The 18,785-nt window shown below is 52.1% G+C and overlaps 1 protein-coding gene across 7 annotated transcripts in view; it reads right to left on the bottom strand.

Annotated features, from left to right (window-relative positions):
• Positions 1–1,566: 1,566 nt before the first annotated feature.
• Positions 1,567–18,785, bottom strand: part of ADCYAP1R1 (ADCYAP receptor type I) — a 98,190-nt gene continuing 80,971 nt past the window's right edge. For 3 of the 7 annotated variants that reach the window (XM_086693244.1, XM_086693237.1, XM_086693270.1), the window contains 6 exons: positions 16,133–16,224; positions 13,147–13,230; positions 9,044–9,124; positions 5,793–5,922; positions 4,375–4,416; positions 1,567–2,938 (listed from right to left, as the gene is read on the bottom strand). In XM_086693244.1, coding sequence (XP_086549370.1) covers positions 2,750–2,938; positions 4,375–4,416; positions 5,793–5,922; positions 9,044–9,124; positions 13,147–13,230; positions 16,133–16,224 — 618 coding nt within the window. In that variant the 3' untranslated portion in view covers positions 1,567–2,749. Of the gene's footprint in view, positions 2,939–4,374; positions 4,417–5,792; positions 5,923–9,043; positions 9,128–13,146; positions 13,231–16,132; positions 16,225–18,785 lie in introns of all 7 variants that reach the window. The other 4 variants (XM_086693254.1, XM_025930014.2, XM_025930016.2 and 1 more) reach the window with 4 other exon arrangements.

Raw genomic sequence — 18,785 nt, forward strand, 5'->3', positions numbered from 1 at the left:
GGAGTTGGATACCTCTGCTCTCCTCCGACCTAACCATTCCCAAGGCCCTCAAACCCCTCCTGGCTGCACAGGATTTCTTATCCTTTCCAGTCAGGCAAATACCACAATCCCTGCCTGGGGCCCATTCCCTGTAACTAGATGGCTGGTATTTAGACAGAGAATTCCAAACATGCACTGGGCTACACAAATCATCTAGTCTTACTTCCCATTTTACAGATTTGAAAACCAAGACTAGAGAGGGAAGGTTTTTACCCAAACCTTATGCTTCTCACCCACTACCAGTGGCCTTTAAGCCAGCTGCCTAACCTCCTGGAACATTCGAAATACATTGGGTACATCTAGTTCACAAGACTGGCAATAACTCATTCAGACAGAAAAACAAACCACAGACCAACGGGAACCTGGAACCTCTACAAGGATGCAACCCAGGGCTCAGGTGACAGCACAGCACATGGAATTCAGGCCTAATGATGTTTTTGCTGTTTTGTGATGACATGTGTGTGTGTGTGTATGTATGTGTATATAAAATCAAAGTCTCTTTTTCCACAGTGAAGCAGATCTGCTGGTGGGGACAGGGGTGAAGAAATGGGGTCCAGTTAAGGGACTGCTCCTAGGATCTGGAGGTGGCTACTATCCAAGCAGCCGTGGCATCCTGCCCTGGCTAGGCACACGGCTGGGTCAGCACATCATGCCCAAGGCACCTGTCCAATTGTCCCTGTCATGACCTTTCCCTCTGGCCCACCAGCTTCCACTGTGGTGTCCCAGTGGAAGAAACAGATGTTTCCTTTCTAAGAAAGAGAAAATAAACAGCATCCTCCCTTCCCTCCACGTATACACAAACATGTACACTTCAAAACCTTAGATGATACACATAACAATGATGCATGCCCTTTTATCTGCTGACTTTTGAAATGGAGAATTACTGACGTACAGAGCCTAGAGAAGCTTTAGAAGTCCCTGCATCCCACAAATGGAGAAACCAAGGCCCAGAACAGGGAGCTGCATGTCCACAATATCAGTAGTCTGAGCCCAACTAGGGCAGATTCTAGGTTTGCCAAAGACCCAGGGACCCACAGTGCTTCACTGGCCACGGACACAGGGCTTGTCTCCAAACAAAGCAACTAAGTCCTTCTCCAGTCACTTTGAAGATCTCTCCAAAAACAGACCCCCAAGCCCCTTCCTCTTTATAAAACCAAGATAAGCAGTATTTCCTCTCCACGCAAATTCCCCAAGCATTCCAGAACATGATCATGAAACAAGTCCACAAACACACTTGGACAGGAACACCACCAAAAGTTGACATAGAATGAAATGGGCCCCCCACATGGGCCATGGCACTCTAGCACTTCTGTCCATCTTCCCCCAACCCAGTTGCGCCCCATCTTGAATTCCTAGACTGTGGCCAAGCAATTTGCATCTGGAGAACCACAATAGGCATTGGGGATCTGCCATCCCTCCCATTTGCAGCTTCTGCTAACAGGCATGGCACGTGTGCCTTCCCCTCCCAACACTCTAGGACACTAGTGTCCGTGGTGATTCAATGTCAAGAATACACAGAGGGAAGTCTTTGCAAAGGTCTCAGAGATATTTCAGTAGCTGAGCCCAAGCCCAAAGAGCTGGTGGCTGGGATCCGCATTGTCCATGGGGGTGGGGTGAGGGGGAAATCTAGGCCCTGGACTCGGGCACATGGAGGCATAAGTTGTTCCAGGATTCACTGACATCACAGGAAGGCGGCTGGTTCATCCTAATCATGGCTTTAACTTAAGAAGAAATGAGGAGGGGGAAGGCTTAGGCACGGGTAGGGAGCAGTGTCTCTGAGGCATCCATCTCTCACAGTCCGCAGCTGATGCCTGGGGATGGGAGGGGCAGAAGGGAGGCTACCAGATGAACCCCCTCTCACCTTGAGTTGGGGGTAAAATAATGGAGCCAGTGAAGGTCTTCTTCCATGGGAGCCCCAAACTCTTTCCATCTCCTTTCCAATCACATCCACATTTCTGGCTCTTGGCAATTTTTCTTCTACCAAATGAAGAGCACCAGAACATTCTGGGACCCTTAGCCCCACACCCAAAATCAAGTCGCTGAATGGAAAAACTCTGGAGCTATCCCACTGCCCTTGTACCCAGGAGCTGGGCACCTAGACACCAAGATGCTGGGGGAGGGTATGAAGGAGTCTTGACTCAGGTCTCGCCTGCACTAAAGGATGCTCTGGGAGCCCAAGTTGGACCTCTGGCAGGCTTCAGACACTGGGCCAGGTCTGAGAAGGGCCTCAGGTGGCAAGGAGATTCAAGGAGTCCACGCTGAAAGTCAGACACTTGGTGGGGGGGGTGGCTGTTGGACATGCCCACCCCAAGCCCCCAAAGCAAGGTCGTCAGCCTCAGTTGACAGGGCCTCACTGACAAGGTCAAGGAGATCACTGAGGCTGGTGGAAACAGGGCAGGGTAAAGCTGGGGACTTGCTTGAGGTGAGCAGGGACAGTGGGCAAAGGGGTAGGGAATGAGACAACTTTTCAAAATTTGTGGCGTATTTACATGTCTGGATCAGGGCCCAGCGGCCCACGGTGGGTGGGGCCGGCGCCAAACAGGGAGAGGAAATAACCCATCTGCGCCCTGCATCCTTCTCCCACCTCAGGGAGCCCAGCCTCCAGCCTCAGGCCCGCCCGAAGTGAGAGAAGAAGCACAACATGCGTGGGCCGGCGCCTGCCCACAAACCCCAGCCTGCGTGTGGAGGAGAGGGGGAGGGGAGCGCGGGCTCAGGTGGCCAGGTTGTCAGCTGGGAGGCCGGACATGCGGATCTGGGAGCTGCTCTTGCTCAGGATGGAGAGCTGGGTGCCCCCATTCACCCCGCTGCTGGCCAGGGATGGGTGCCGGTGTTTGAAGTCCACGGCAAAGTAGCGGTTCACCTTCCAGCTCCGCCACTTACGCTTGATCTCCGCCTGTACCTGCAGGGAGCAACTTGGACGATCACTTCCAGACAGACACCTTCTCTAGCCTCATCCACCTGAATGCTCTGCCCGGGACCCCTCCCAGGCTGGCCCTGCCACCTCCTGCAGTACCCAGCAACTCCCAAATGGCACTTGTAGCCCTCAAGGCCACCAATGGGAAAGAAGGCCTCTGAGGAGCTGACCTCAGCCCCTTTCCCAAGTCACTGAGCAAGACCCTCCAGTGGCTTCTTGTTCTCTGTGGGCCTCTGTTCCTGGGCCTTGGTGCTCCATAGTCAGAGACCAGCTCACAGGCCCTTGGGTCAGGCAGATCAGGGCAAGGAGCCCCACTCTCTCAGACCATTAACAGTGGGCCGCAGATTAGAATTACCTGGAGAGCTTTAAAAGTCCAGATGCCCATATCATATCCCAGAACAATTACATCAGAATCTCTGCGGTAAGGCATCCATAGGTTGTAAAGCTTCCCAGTGGATTCCAGTATGCAGTCAGGGTTGAGGACCACTAAATAATGCACTCTCTGGCTGAACACACCCCCCATGTTGCTGTTAGCATAGTTAAGTACAGGGCATGGCCAGTTTCAGCTTCCATATGCCCCCTCAGTCCAGCACATTTGCTTAGTGCATGAACTGCACGACTAGAAGTGAGTGGTGCCAGCATCCAGCCCTCCAGTTCCAGCCCCCACCTCCCCCACAGGCTCCTGGTAAGCTCCACACACTCCCACTTCCTGACTCCCCAGCCACCCCCTGCAGGGCTCTGTCTCCTTATCTATCCTCATCTGACCTTCCCATAGATTGTCTTGGCAATCATTGAACCCTAACTTCTGGTTTCTCACATGCAAAAAGAGGGGGAGCCTGCTGAGGTCATGCAGGCAAGATGCCAGCACAGATGCAATGATTCCTGCCCACTCTCTAAACCCATCCCACCCATTCAGTCCCCATCCCTATCCCAGCACCTCTGTTATGGGCTCTATTCAAAAGCATCATCCTGGGAATGGAACAATACAAGAAGGTTCTTAGGCCTCTCCCGGGGTCTCTTCCAAGTCCCCAGAGTCCCTCCTCAGCAGCCCTGCTCATCACAGCCTCATAAACTATAGGTCCCATTGTCTGTACCTCACCCTTCCTCACTTTCCATTTTTCTTTACTAAGGCAGTCTTACTATGCAAGCCTTGCCAGGAAGGGCTGTGTTCAGCAGGCAATGCCTTTCCAGGCACAGCTGATGCCTTGGACAGTAGGCAAAGTGGGAGAGATTCTGGCACGGGGTGGAGGCTGTCAGGAGACCCTAGCACCACTGCCTTCCCCCTCATCCAGGTGCTGGGAGCCTGACATTGCCCTGGTCTAGGGAATCAGCTCTGGTAGGCGGCAGGCGATGTCCCTACCTGCCTGCTCCCTGGCAATCCCCACCTCCATTGTTAAGAAGTCAGAGGGCCAGAGTCTTACCTCCCCATTCAGAAAACAGTAGAGAACAGTCACCACAAAACCCTAGGGAGAAAGAGCAAAAATAACCTGAGAATGTTAGCAAGGGACCTTGTGCACTGGGAGTATAGGAGGTGGAGGAAAAGGGGAATGACCCTAGAAGGCAGAAAAATATAATGAACCGGATAGGAGGCCACCTGCCCAGGAACCTGCAGTAAGATGGGTAAAGTTCTGCTGAGCCAAGATGGCCGTCCCCATGAGGCCAAATGGCTACACCCCGACTTTGGATCTCACATTTCCTAGGTCAGATCCTTCCCATTCCCAAGGGCGAGCTCTATCCTACTTTCTACAAGAAGCTTGTCCTAGATGTCCATTGGATGTTCTCTGGGCCCCCTAACCAGTTTGCAGGACCCTGAGGACGGCACTACTCCAGGATAGAACAGACCTATGTCTCTATCCCTGATACCTCCCCATCCCACCCCACTTCGGCCAGATCCTCTTGTACACAGCACACACAACACACACGAGTAAATGCCCGGCACAGAGCAGGCAGCTGTCTTTTCTTCCTACCTTTACGCACATTCTTTGCATTTAGAATTTTCTGTGCTAAGACAGAAGCCCTGGGTTCTGACTCCCAAGCTGGGGCTGTGTCTGTACAACTCCCAGGCTCACCAGGCTAAGAACTCTAACAGGTGAAATGGCCTTGGGTTAAAATGGGGGCGGGGTGGGGGAAGAGATTAAGTCAGATACACAGAGTAACCTTCTGTGTTAGACCATCAAGAAGGTGGGTTAAACAGCTGGCTTAGGGAGAGGTGCTCTGTCCTGGGGACCCAAGGTTGCCACTGCTACTTTCACTGGCCACCTGGGCTGCCATCCATTAATGCAGTCACTGTGCATCCTCATACCAACTCGCTCACTCCTTCCCTCACATACTGAAAACCCCACCTACCTATGCCTCCATGCATGGATTCGTGGCTCCCCACTTGCTAGTCCCTGGATCATTTATGCATCTCTTTGCTCATCTACCTGTTCAGCTCATTCCGCTCTCTGTGGCCAGGTCCTGTGCTGGGGACCCCAACCGGGGTAAGACCGAGCTCCAGCGCTCAGAAGAGACATGGTCTGTAGACTGCAGTCAGGCTGTGGACACAGAGGTCTCTGGAGAGCACTCTGCTCACGTCCCAGGCTGAAGGATGGGCACCCCAGGGAGGCCTTGCTCAGAACGCCCAGATGCGGCAACAAGACATCAGTGTGTGTTCTCTCGGGAGCCCACAGGGTACACGGCAGAAGGGGCTCGCCCAGCTCCCCTCTCTTCTAGTACTCATTTCAGAGACAGAAACACGAGGCTGAGACTGGGTTAAAGAAGTCAGAACCGCTGGCAGGTCAGGGGCCAGGGCCCTCCCTGGCTCTCCACGAGTTCCACCTGCCATTTCTGCCACACCTACCTGGAAGGAGCCCAGCCCCAGCTCAAACACAAGCCTCTCCCTCTTGCTGACGTTCTCCGGGGAGAAGGCGAATACCGTGTAGTGGATTCCAAATAGCGGGATGAGCAGCAGGGTGGACCGGGCTAGCCGTCTGTCGGGAGAGAACAAGATATTGTTCTGGGGAACTGCCAAGTCTTGATGCTGGAACCAGGGAGGGCAGAGACGCCGGTCCCAGCTCCCTGCTCTCCCCCAGGGCTGGGGCTGCTGTCCACAGACCCTCTTGGGATTCTTTCCTAGAAAGAATGGGGCCTGGGACGAATGGTGGCCAACAGAGCAGGCCTTCCAGAACTCCCTGGGAGGTTCTCAGGGAACATCCCATCCCTCTAGGCCATGTCCGTATCCTGTAGAGTCACTAAAAACGCACATGGGAGTGTGTGATTGACAGACACCCCTTGTGGGAGGCACAAACCCCCTGGGAAAAGTGAAGTCAGTGCAAATAGAGGGATTGGATTCAGAAGGCTTGAATGACATCATGGACCCTCAAGCAGAGCAAACCCGCTCCTGCTCTGGAAGGAAGTTCCACGTGCCTAAAAAGACAACCCCCTAAGGGGCCACAGAGGCAGTGGGCTTTTCTGAGTCTGGGGTTGCCAGGACACTCATGGAGAGTGATGAGGAAGTGCAGCCCAGGGTGGGGCGGGGGGAGAGATGCTGTGCACAGTGGGTGAGACCTAGGAGGGATATTAGGAAGGATTTACTGACACTGGGAATAAACAAGCACCAACTAAGCCAGAGGAACCTGCCACCAGGGAAACAGTCAAGAGAGAGGAGGCTATCTGCTCAGAGTTTGTGGGTTAAAGACAGACAGGACCAAAGGGACTTCCGTGCCCCCTGAGGCTGCTGGCCATTGGCTGCTAAGCCCAGTGGGTGGGGCTCTGCTCTGATGGGCAGGGGCACAGAGCCATGGTATGACATCTGGAGGGTAAATATTGCATATCCTTGTGGGTCCTCTTCTATCAGAAGGGGTACTCCCAGAGCATCTCCAAGAGTAGCACCCCATCTTCGCCCACCCCAGTGTACTGGCTCCCTCTGGATCTTCTGGAAGAGCCAGCCCTGCCCTGCAGGTGCAGTCTGCCCCCTGGGCCATCGGAGTTGGGGATAAGTGGGAGGTTCGGCTCCCCTCCCTCTCAGTTATTGTCCACAGGGATGGACAGCCGGGTGTGGGATGGCCCTTTGAGTTGGGGCAGTTACATATGTACCCTGTCCTCTTCTCCATCCCAGCCTTTGTGGGAGAGAATGTTCTGTTGCATGTGGGGGCTCCAGATTTTAGGAGAAGGTGAATCCATGGAGTCTGAGTGAGGCCCTTGGCTTCCCAGTTTCAAATGAGAGGGAAGGAAGGAGGGAGGGGGAAGGGAAAAAAAGAAAAGCAGAGAAGGCGACACAAAGGAAAGAGGAGGGCTAGCCTAAGAAGACCTTCAGGTGGACCACCACTCAGCCCTAGAAGGAAGAAGCCCCCCAGAGAGCCAGTGCCCATGCCTTCCGTCCCTGCTCACAGGCAGCCCGTTCTGTAGGACCCAGGTGCCCCAGAACCAGGGCTGGAGCCAACAGGATGTGAGGAGGTCGCACTCTGAGCCCAGGTGTGGTTCTTGAATGGTCTATCCTCTCTCAGACTGTGGCTCCTTGGAGGTAGGCATGGTGCTTATCAGTTACCTTCCCTGGCCAGCACCCAGCACACGCCAGGCTGGGGGCTTCCCGCTCAGAAGGCACCTGCCTGCCCGTGAAAAAGGGTAAATGAACGTCCAGACCGTACGAAAGCCTCAGAGCTCTGAAACCTGACCACGACCGGGGGCTCGGGTCCTACTCATCTCTGCGCATCCAGTGGCTAGCACCAGAGGCAACAGGGAGTGATGGCTGAAAAATGAAGGTCCAAAAAGGAGAGGCTAGTGGCCTGGAACTGAGGTATGTGAGCGCCTGGGGAACCACTCTGCAACCCTGCCTAAAGGGGTTACTTTACAAGTGAAGCTTAATTGAAGGGGCTCAGGAGGGAAGGCAGCCCTGGGGCGTGCCTGTTGTCCCTGCCCTCCTCCTTCCCTGCCTCCTCTACACACGTGGGCCTGTTTGCAGGGACTTGACCCTACAGTTCCAAAGTGTCTTGGAAACCAAAAGGCCAAGCCTCTCCAGCTTTTATGGTGGCAGTGGATGGATGGGCCCATCGTGTGAGAAGCAGGGCCCTTTCAGACACGAGCTCAGGTCCTTCCAACTTCCTGGCCATGTGGCAAATGGCAGCAAGGGCAACACTTTTCCTCCCTGGTGGCCCTGTAGCCATCCCCTGGAATGGATGGGGACTTCTGTCAGGGACCCAGGGCATCCCGGTGACCCCTTTGGTAGACGGGGCAGACAGGGCAGATGAGGAGGCCACTAGGGCCCATACTTCTGGGACCTCTCTGCTTCAGAGCTGACCAGAGGCCATGGAATGGGGATATATGGTGTGAGCCTTGGGACCCCTTGGAGGTCAGTCACAGAATCACCCTATGATCTGGTTAAGCCACAGAGACAGTGACACAGGCCTCGGCCTCTGTCCTGCCCGAAAGAGGCATGAATGGGCAGAGAGCCTAAAAAATACCAAGAAGACCTTCCAATTTGGTCAGAGCTGCCCAAATTACAGCGGGCTCCTCCACTTCAAGCAATTTCCAAGTTAAGACTGAGCTTCACTTAGAGACGCCAATTATGTGACCTTGAGTGAGTACTTCACCTCTCTGCGTTCCGTTTTCTTATCTGTAAAATGGCGTTTCTACAAGAACCCATCTCATAGGGTCAGTGTGGGGATTAAGCCACTTGGCACACGAAGCGTGAGTGAGGTTCCTCAGGGTGAGGGTCCTGTCCCGTGCAGGGGGACGGTCTCTGAGAACTCAAGCTCTAAGGGTCTTAGAACTTGATTTGGCAGCTGCAAAGACGAGCCCAGGGAAGTGGGGGATTCTGGGAAGACCACACATTGGGGTGGCTGCAGGAGAGGCTTCCAGGCCTCAGCCCTGCCACTCCGTCCCCACGACCTCCCCCCACCCCACCCCACCCCGCCCCGAGGGCCTCGAGGCTGCAGAGAACTCACAAGACACACAGACAACAACATGCAACAGTGCAGAAAGGGCCGGGCTGGAGGCACAGCCTCGCTCTCCGCTCTCGTCCAGCCGGCGGGATGCAAGCTCCGGGCAGCGGCAGCGGCATGCGGCCCCCTCCCCTCCGGGCCTCCCGGCCACAGCCACGCCACGCACACTTACAGAGTTATGGTGGACAGTTCTGACATCTTGCAAGGGTGCTGCTGAGCCCGCTGTGGCTTGCAGTAGCATTTCTGCACGCAGCTGCTGGGTGTGACAAGATCAGCACTTCTGTCAGCTGGGGGCATCGGGCAATGAAGAAACTGAGGTGGACCTGGAGCGACAAGGCTCAGGGGTGGGCAGAGGAGCCCCAGGGATGGAGACAGGGCTGGGGCAGTGACATGGAAGAGGATGAGGAAGCCAGGGGCCAAGACATGGTCAGCTCTGGACGTAGAAATGCATGCCCATACGTGTACAGGTGTGTGCACGAACACACGTGCACGCAACGAGCGCTCACGCTGGGTCCACAGACAGGTAAGGGGAGCTGGCGGGAACGTGTGTTCTGAAGGTAGGGGCAGGGCTGGGTCTCAAGCAGGGGTCCCAGAAATTGGCTGAGTCAGGTCCAGGCTCAGAGCACGGCCTTGTCGGAGGTCACTCAGCCAGGTGGGCAGCCGGAAACACATCCCGTGGACCTCGTGCTGCCTAGCCCGGGCCCACCCAGCCTGAATCAGGCCAGTCCTGGGCTTGGGTGTCAACTGGTCTTTCTCCTCTACAGCTCTCACTCTTCTGCCTGCACCTCGTCCTCTCTGAGCCCCCAGGCAGTTCAGTGCGGGCATACGGGGGCGGAAAAGAGGCGGGATGGCTGGAAGAGATTGTTAATTGGTCTCGATCTGCACTGTCCAATAGGACGGCCACTACCCATCGGCAGCTATTGGAATGAAAATTAAATCAAATTAGAAATCCGCTTTCCTCCGTTCCCCTAGCCACCTTGCCAGGACTCAACGGCCACGTGCAGCTAGTGGCTCCCATACTGAAGAGCACAGGCTAGGGCATTGCTGTCCCTGCTGAGAGGTCTACAGCACAGCGCTGGGCTAGACTTTCTGAAGTTCAAAGGGCAGGGGCTGAAGGCTGAGAAGGGCCCCTTTTGGGTACCGCCCCACTGCCTGCAGAAACACCGAGGCATCCACAGGTGAGCCCCGGGTTAGCCCTACTAGCCTGGGTGAGGCACTGAGAAATTCCACCCCCTCAGAGAGGTCAGGCGGAATTTCCATCTGTTCTAGCTCATCACGGTCCTGCTTCTGCGTGGGTGGGGACAAGCCACAGACACTTCTTCTCCTTCTCTGATAAGCGTGTAAGACATGGATGAAGAGCTGTGTTCTCTCATCAGACCTCAAAAGAGCAGCCTCCCTCACGAACCCTCCTCAGGGACCATGAGGTACCAAGCTCCTGGCACCTGCTGGTGAACAGATCTATCTGCAGGGATCTGATACACATGAGAACAAATACACATGAAGAGACCAGACCTTGGGCATTCACTGATTTGTAATCTGTGATTCCCGATCTTTGAGAGGAAGTCTGAAGGTCCTTGACATGTGGAGACACGTCATTTTGCTGAGGCACGAATGTGAATCACACACTTCAAAGAGGAGGCAAGCCGAGGTCCACCCAGGACCCTTGCCACAGTCAAGCGTGGTGTTCCCACTTAACAAATGGCACCTCTCAGCTCACACCCTTCTGTGAGGGCACTACTGGCCCATTTTACAGACATGGGATGTGAGGTCCTGCGTGAGGCTCTGCTATCCAGATCAGCGGCATCAGTACCACCTGAGAGCTTCTTAGAGATGCAGAATCTTAGGTGCCGCCCCAGCCCTGCTGGCTTCGGATCTGCATTTTAACAAGGTCCCTAGGTGATCCACATACAACTCAAAGCTCTAGACACACTGTCATGAGGAAGTCCCATATTTGAGAAGTTTCTTCATGTGTCCTCAGTGAATGTCAAAGGTCTGTTTCATACACATACGAAGAGACAGATGGACACATAAGTATGTTTTTTCTCACAAATTACAACAACTTAATTGGGTATTTGGGAATGGGAACCATTGTAGCCTCTAAATTTATTCTCTACCTGGTCCAGATTGAATGGCTGGCTACTTTCTCCTACAGCCAGTGGCCTGATCCCTCAACCATGGCCTGGCTGAGGGCCCAGGAACCCAAACCTCAGATGCCGCCCCGTCCCCACCAGGCTTAAGCCCTCACCCTGAATCCTAAAGCTTCAGCTACTCTCTTCTGAGACTGTTCCGTCTCTGAGCTCCCAAGTTGTTGTCCCTGACCTTCCTGGGCCCTGGACACAGTAAATACAGACTCCTCTGATTTCCTTAGAGGCCACTTAGTTAGCTGGGAGATCAGCTAACTTTATGAGGGCATAAAGATGTGGGTCTCGGACGGGGAAGGGTAAACAAAGTGGGGGGACCTGATGCCTAGGAGGCCTCTCAGGAGAAGGATCTGGGGAAAGAGGTAAGTGGCCTTCTTCTCAAATACTCCAGTTCTCCCAAACCTTCAATGGCTCTGTGCAAAGGGACCCACTGAAATGACACAAGAGAGTGGCAGAAAAGCCAGATATAGATGTGAGAAAGGAAGAGATGTCATGACCTCTAAAAAGCCACTACAATTAGTGAAAAGAATTTAATCAAAAGGAAGACATAAACCCAGACTGGCTGGTGAACTCAGTTCTGATTTGGACCCAAGGGAGGATAAGACATTCAGACAAGGGTGCTGGGCAGGAACTAAATCAGAAGGCTGGAGATCCCCATGGCAGGTGCAGGGCCCACGGCTGCATTTGGAAACCAGGAAGCCCTGGCTCCCGGGCCTGGTTCTGCCAAGACTTTGCTGTGTATCTGCAGGAAGGTCAAAGCCACTTCCAGGTCTCAGCACTTCAGTCTGTAACCCAGGGAGGCAGCACACGGTTTCTTCGACCCCTGTTTTGGTCACAGGCTAAACTCCATGGAAGCTTTGGAGCTTTGGTGACTTTTGTGTGCAAAGCTGCTGTAGCCCCAGGAAATGCCGGACAGAATGTTAGACCCCCATCCTGCGGTGGTGGGGGCGGCTTTGAGGCAGCATCCTTGTCTATTTCACCTTGTTCCTAGTGATCACTGAAGCACTGGGATAGTTGGCAGGCCTACAGAAGGTCTCAGTCTGAACCGAACATTCTCCATAGGGTCCCTCATGATGGCAAGATGCTGTAAAGCCCCAGAACCCTGGCCCAGCCCCCAGGCAAGCGCTGCACACCATGCTGGTACTCTGGCCGGAAGCTCAGCTCAGCTCAGCAGATCTTGGAGCTTCTCTGCCCACCTCTTCCTCCTCCCCCACCACTGAGGACAAGCTCACCCTCTGTGCCCCCTCCCCAGCCTGGGGGATCAGGGCACCTGAGCTCAAGGCTTTATCTAGACACTGACTTGCTGGGTGGTCTCAGGTGATGTCACTTTCCTTCTCTGGGCCTCAGTTTCTTCATCTGCAAAATAGGAGTAACCATTCCCCCGCTGCTGATCCCTAACAGGAGTTGTGAGGACGGGGCCCTCCTAGACAGAGGAGGGGTGCTTTGGAAGTGGGAAATGGAGCCCCATGTGAACTGGAAGCCTTAGGCTGTGGGCTGAGCTCCTGGACTGATGGCTTCCTGGTTGCATTTCTGCCACCACAGAGCCTGTCTGTGGAGTCGAGGTCATCCTTCAGACACTGGGTATGTCACAGCCCTGCTATCTACATCATGGTATCTGCTCTCATCTCCTTCCTTCACCCAAGGGGCTGTGCAGACCTGCTCTGCAAGGTCCCTGAGGGAAATACAGATGGGGGGGGGTTCTCTCCCCGAGCCCAGACCCAGCTTCCAATGCCCATCCTGTAATGGAGAGACAGCTGGGAGTAAAGCCAGCTCCTGGAGACGGTCTCAGCACAGTCCATGTCTGTGTGGGAACTCACCCTCCCTTTTCTGAGCCAGCCGGCTTCTCACAAAGCTAAGGGCAGGAAAGAGCAGACTAACCCTGATCCCAGCCTCAGGCTGAGCCCGAACCCCCACCCCAGACCACAATGAGCCAGAGCACATGCCAAGCCCTGACCCAGGCCCACACTCCACGCCTGGCCCCTGCCCAAGTCCTGGTGCCAGCGACTCATTTCATCAGGAGCACCAGGTGAAAGAGTGTGGGTGGCTCAGTGCTACCACCCCCTGCAGGGGTCCAAGCCTCCAACAGAAGCGCCATCTCAAACCCTTATCATCTAAGCAGCTGGAACCAACCTACAGGAAAGGGAGTGAATGCTGGTCTGAGGGCACAGGCAGGGGGTCCTCTCGGGCTTTCTTGGGGACTCCCAGGCTTAAATTTGTTCTGGAAACAGAGGAAAAAATCGGAAAGCTGTTGTGGGCAGATCTGAAGGGGCCCTTCCGCCCGACACATAACTCTGGTGGCCCAAGGGGACTCAGGCACAGCCCTGAAATCTCCTCTCCCACCAGGTCCTGCCCCTTTCCATCCCCCCGATAGTCTCCCCTCCCCCCACAGCAGACACCTCCCAGCCCAAAGCACTCTGGGAGGGGGGCAGTTCTCTCTACAAGGCTGGATCCCATTGGGGCCGTTTCTTCCAGGAAGCCTTGCTTATACACTTATTGAACACCATCTCTCATCTGTCATTTCCTCGAGGACAGGAAAGATGGTGTAGTCAAGCTTAGAGCCAAGGGCTGGCGGCACCAGAGCTATGGCTTCACTTGCTCCTACTGGATTCATTGCACGACACTGACAACTAGCTCCCTCAGCTGTAAAAAGGGATGCTTACTCAGCCCACCAGATCACTGGGTGTTCGTGGGCACTAAATGTGCGTGGACGGAGTTGCAAGTGTTGGCAAAAAGCCTGCAGTCCTCAGCAGCACCGTCTCCTTGATTATCCCTCACTTTCCACCAACAGGGTCTCCTTGACCCTGGAAACACTCATGTAGGTTGCTAAATGTCAGGGGATCAAGGGCCCCTCATCCTGTGTTAGCCCTCCCACCTGGCTTGCCAACCGCACCTGAGTTTTTTGTCTTTGGGGCTTGAGACTAGCACCAAAGAGGATTCTCTGAGATTGCAAGGGGATTTTTTTTTTTGTCCACAGCAGAAGCAAACCAACCAGCTGGTTCTCAAATGTACTTAAATGTATAAATCACGCTTACAAATGGTTGTCTATGCATTAGGAAGGCCGGACAGGATCCTACAGCTCCCAGTCTGGGAATATTTCGGAAACCCTGACCCCACACTTCCCTCCCACCAGACCTGGGGAGCTTCTGGCTGCCTACCACAAGATGTCTAAGCTGGTGAAGTGTGCGTTGGGGTCAGTAGAGTGTCCTTATTAGGTTGCAGTTGGACCCCTGTGTGTGTCCCTGTGGGAGGGAAGGAAGGGGGAGCCTCCCAGAGAAGAGATCCCAGAAACCCCAGAAGAAGAAACCCTTCCCAGCAGCAAGCAGAGAGCAGGGGGACCAAGGCTGGAGCTCAAAGGAAAGAAAAGGCCAATTTAAATGCCAGTAGCTTCAGATGTCAGAAACAACTGCATGGGAGGCATTCGGCCCTAGAGCAGTCCACCCGGTGGCTAGACATAGGACGTGAGCGCTGACGCCAGACAGGGAGGTGAAGGGAGCGGCAGGGCTCTGTTTTGTGGGTGCTAGAGACTAAGGTAGGAATGATCCCTCTAGGGAAGTGAGTCAGTCACAGGGAGCCAGTCCCACTGGTCCCCCAGTGCAAGGCCTTAGAGACCTTATGACTTATATGCATGACAAATTTTTGACTACATAAACACATACAGGTAAGCAGGGGTTGGTAAAAAAACAAAAACAAAAAACACTTGCAAAAACATGAAAAAGAAAAAGACAGTAAATGGACAGGAAAAAAAAAAAAAAAAAAAGGTAGGGCGTCTTTTCCAATGAAATGTAATCATCCTTAAATGCAGGGAAAACAAGGCTGACCAAGCCAGGCCCTATGCAGATCCCCCAGCCCCACGGGAAGGACTTCTACAAGGCAGGCGCCCAAGCTGACCACACAGACCCAGGGCAAGTTCTGCATCTCTGGGGAAGCCCTAAGGATCTGGGATGGGTCTCTGGGTAGTTCTTGCCATACCGTGTATCCAGGAGAATGGCCGGTGGGGAGAACCCTCTGGTGGGGTCTCTCTGCTGCTCTACTTGTCCACTGACAGCCATCAAGGTTCTGAGCCCCATTGGGTTGGAGTCTCCAATGAAAACAGGACCAAGCCCCCACTGACGCCATGAGAATACCTCAGCTCCTTCTAATCTGCTCTTTTCTTTAAAAACTAAAGAGGCAACACATATGGCTTCCACCTTGCCCATGGACAGACCCCAGAGAATGCCCTCAGACTTTCTGTGCCCATCTGACCCCACCAGCCAACCACAGGGGTTCGACCATCCCCCCCGGCAGCAGCAGTGTCCCCACACCCCACACACCCAGCTGGTCATTCTCCTGATCATGAGGCAAGAAGGGTGAAATGGAAGCTTCCCGGTCTGATTCAGAATAAGTGGAAGGCTGGGAGAGGGGTGGCAGAGCAAGTGGGGCAAGCTGTTAGGGACGTGACTGCAAAAAGATTTGTAGGAAGCAAAGCCAAACAGCCATGGAGGTGGAGAAAACCCTACACTCAATGGTAAGTGTTGCCTGAGGAACCCCAGCTATGTCAAACATATCAGCTGTCCCTATGGTCAGGGAGGAGGGAGTTATAGGAGGAAGACCAGGCCCGAAGATAAAGCTTCCCTGAAAGAAGGTGGAGAAGAGAAAGAATCCTCTCTTCCAATAGCCAGCAAGAATGTCCACCTGGTTCGCTAGTCGGGGCTGAGCAACTTGCTCAGCCCCACTGGGCTGGGGTGGGGACATCAGGCAACAGTGCATCCAGTGGCATTCATGAACTTCCCACAGAACCAAGATCCCCAAAGGAAATCCAACTGTGAAGCAACTAAGACCCTAACTACCCTAAGGAATCTGGTGTCTTCCATATTGCTTTTCTTCATGTGACACAGGGTCTGACCATCTCTTCCTCTCTCTCTCTCTTCCCTTCCATGTAATCACCATGTGGATTAGCTCCTGGGCTGGCTAAAGGATAGGCAAGGCAACTACATTTTAAAGGCACTTTAATCAGAAAGAAGTCTTGCAAATGCCACTGCTGGTTTACCCTGTCAGCAAAACCTAGGCCTTCTCCTGTGACCTCAGTGCAGGGCCCACATAGCTGTTGGAAGTGACTATGGCATTCACACAATGGTACTTACAAGTAGATGCTGGACTCGTTGCCTCCCATGTCTGGAGACTGAAGTTTCTGCACAAGGATGACGATGATGCCAATGAAGAGCACAAAGTTAACCTGAAGAGCAAAGAAAAGACAGAAATGATTCTGGGCAAAGACTTGCCACAGCCCTCGCCTCTGCATGGACTGTTGCTGCCCCAGAAGGACCCTCTCTGATCAGTCAAAATCCCATCTAGACTTAGAATCCAAGATGGCAACGTGAGAACACTTGTTTACCTCCCATTTACTATTGCTGAAATGACAGAAGAGATAGAAGAAAAAGAGTTTCATAAGAGCACTGAGAAAAACGGAGTATTTCTGGCTCATGACTGAGCCAGAAAAGTAGGCAATTTCTAGAAGAGAAAGCAAATCGGATCGGGGTGATGGAAAACAATGCCAAACAGACAGAGAAGAGGCTCCTGCCGAGGTGAGAGCTGTCCTCTGGAGAAACTCCAAGCTCAGAGTAACTGAACATGGGGAACCAGAAAGGACAACCATAAGTATTATTAATTAAAAAGCTGCCTGGGAACGACAATGACAGCATTTACCTTCAGATGAAGATCAGGGACAAAATCTCTCTAAACAGAAAGGGGAGGACAGGGAGCAAACTAATAGAAACAAGGTGCAATGAAAGGACCATACAGTGACATCATCTGGATGGAGCCAAAGCAGTGCCTGGAGAAAAGAAAAATACAGAACTTGACACTAACTTACTAAAACATAGTAAATATCGACAACAATATAGTGAAGCATTCAAATCAAAAGCTAGGGGGAAAGTGCCACAGTTTTAACTTACACAAGAAGGAAATTAATAAACATAAAAATGCATTATAAAGAAATAGGAAAAAGGTAGACGATCAATAAAAACTTTATTTGGGGGCTTTGTTTTTTTGTTTGTTTGTTTCCACAGATCAATTAGAATGATAAAACATGCTCTATGAAGTCAGGGTTCTCTCAATGATCTCCACTACAAGCCCAGCGTCTCCACAGTACCTGGAATTCAGCACAGAACACTGCTCACTGCAAATGTTAGTCGATCCAAAAGGAGAAAATACAACTAAACAAATTTAAGGATCAGAAGGAGGACAAGACAACAGATGTATAGAATATTTTAAATCACAAGGGAAAATCAAACAAAATGGGAAAATAGAAATTAACAAAATCGAATCAAGAAGATATAGAGGGGGGCGCCTGGGTGGCTCAGTCGGTTAAGCCGCTGACTTCGGCTCAGGTCATGATCTCACGGTCCATGAGTTCGAGCCCCGCGTCAGGCTCTGTGCTGACAACTCAGAGCCTGGAGCCTGTTTCAGATTCTGTGTCTCCCTCTCTCTGATCCTCCCCCGTTCATGCTCTGTCTCTCTCTGTCTCAAAAAATAAATAAACGTTAAAAAAAAAAAATTAAAAAAAAAAAATGAAGATATAGAGGGTGCCCGAGTGGCTCAGTCAATTGAGGGTCTGATTCAAGTTTCTGCTCAGGTCATGATCTCGTGGTTCATGAATTTGAGCCTTGTGTGGGGCCCTGTGCTGGTGGCATGGAGCCTGCATGGGATTCTCTTTATCCCTCTCTCTCTGCCCCTCCCCTGCTCTCTCTCAATAAATAAACTTAAAAAAAGTTAAAAGAAGATGTGGAAAATCTAGGTAGAGCAATGTCCTTAGGAGAAATTGAAATAAACTAATCAAAGATGTATGCATTAAAAGGCATTAAAATGCAGATAACTTTACAGACCAGTTTCTTAATACCTTCAGGGAAGATGTAACTTACAAACTACCTCATTTGCTTTTGTTTAAAAGCAAATAAAAAGAAAACCTCACAGGGGCGCCTGGGTGGCGCAGTCGGTTAAGCGTCCGACTTCAGCCAGGTCACGATCTCGCAGTCCGGGAGTTCGAGCCCCGCATCGGGCTCTGGGCTGATGGCTCAGAGCCTGGAGCCTGTTTCCGATTCTGTGTCTCCCTCTCTCTCTGCCCCTCCCCCGTTCATGCTCTGTCTCTCTCTGTCCCAAAAATAAATAAACGTTGAAAAAAAAAAACCTCACAAATTACTTATTAGGCTAACAAAACTCTACTCCAAATCCCGGACAATGAAGAAAGCATATAAATACACACACACCACACACCACACACCTAACACTAGAGAACAAAGAACAATGAAAAAACTACAAACAAAATGTTAACAAATAGAATTTAGCAGTGTATTAAAAGAACAAACAGATCGTGTCCATAAAGGTTTTACACCGGAAGTTCAGGGGAAAAAAAAACAAATCTACTAATATTTGTCACATTAACAGATTAAAACAATAAACTACCCTTCTCCCCCATAAGATTGGTGAATAGTTCAGTAATCAAAACATCAACAAAGACATGAGAAATGAGCACTCTTGTATTCTGTTCATTTGATATCTATGAAAATGTTAAATGTACGTACCCTTTGTCCCAGAAATTCCACTCCTAGAGATTAATTCTAAAAGATATATTCACACATATTCAAAGATACACACAAATATATCCATTGTAGCATTGTTCATTAGGAAGACAAATTGGAATATTATATATAAAATGTTTCCAAAACATATTGGATTTCCTGATTTTTAAAAAATACACACTAAAACAAGCCAGGAATAGGAACTTTCCTGGTTAAATGA

This window comes from Puma concolor, chromosome A2, assembly GCF_028749965.1.
Source record: "Puma concolor isolate L17-30 chromosome A2, mPumCon1.1.hap2, whole genome shotgun sequence".
NCBI classification, from domain to species: domain Eukaryota; kingdom Metazoa; phylum Chordata; class Mammalia; order Carnivora; family Felidae; genus Puma; species Puma concolor.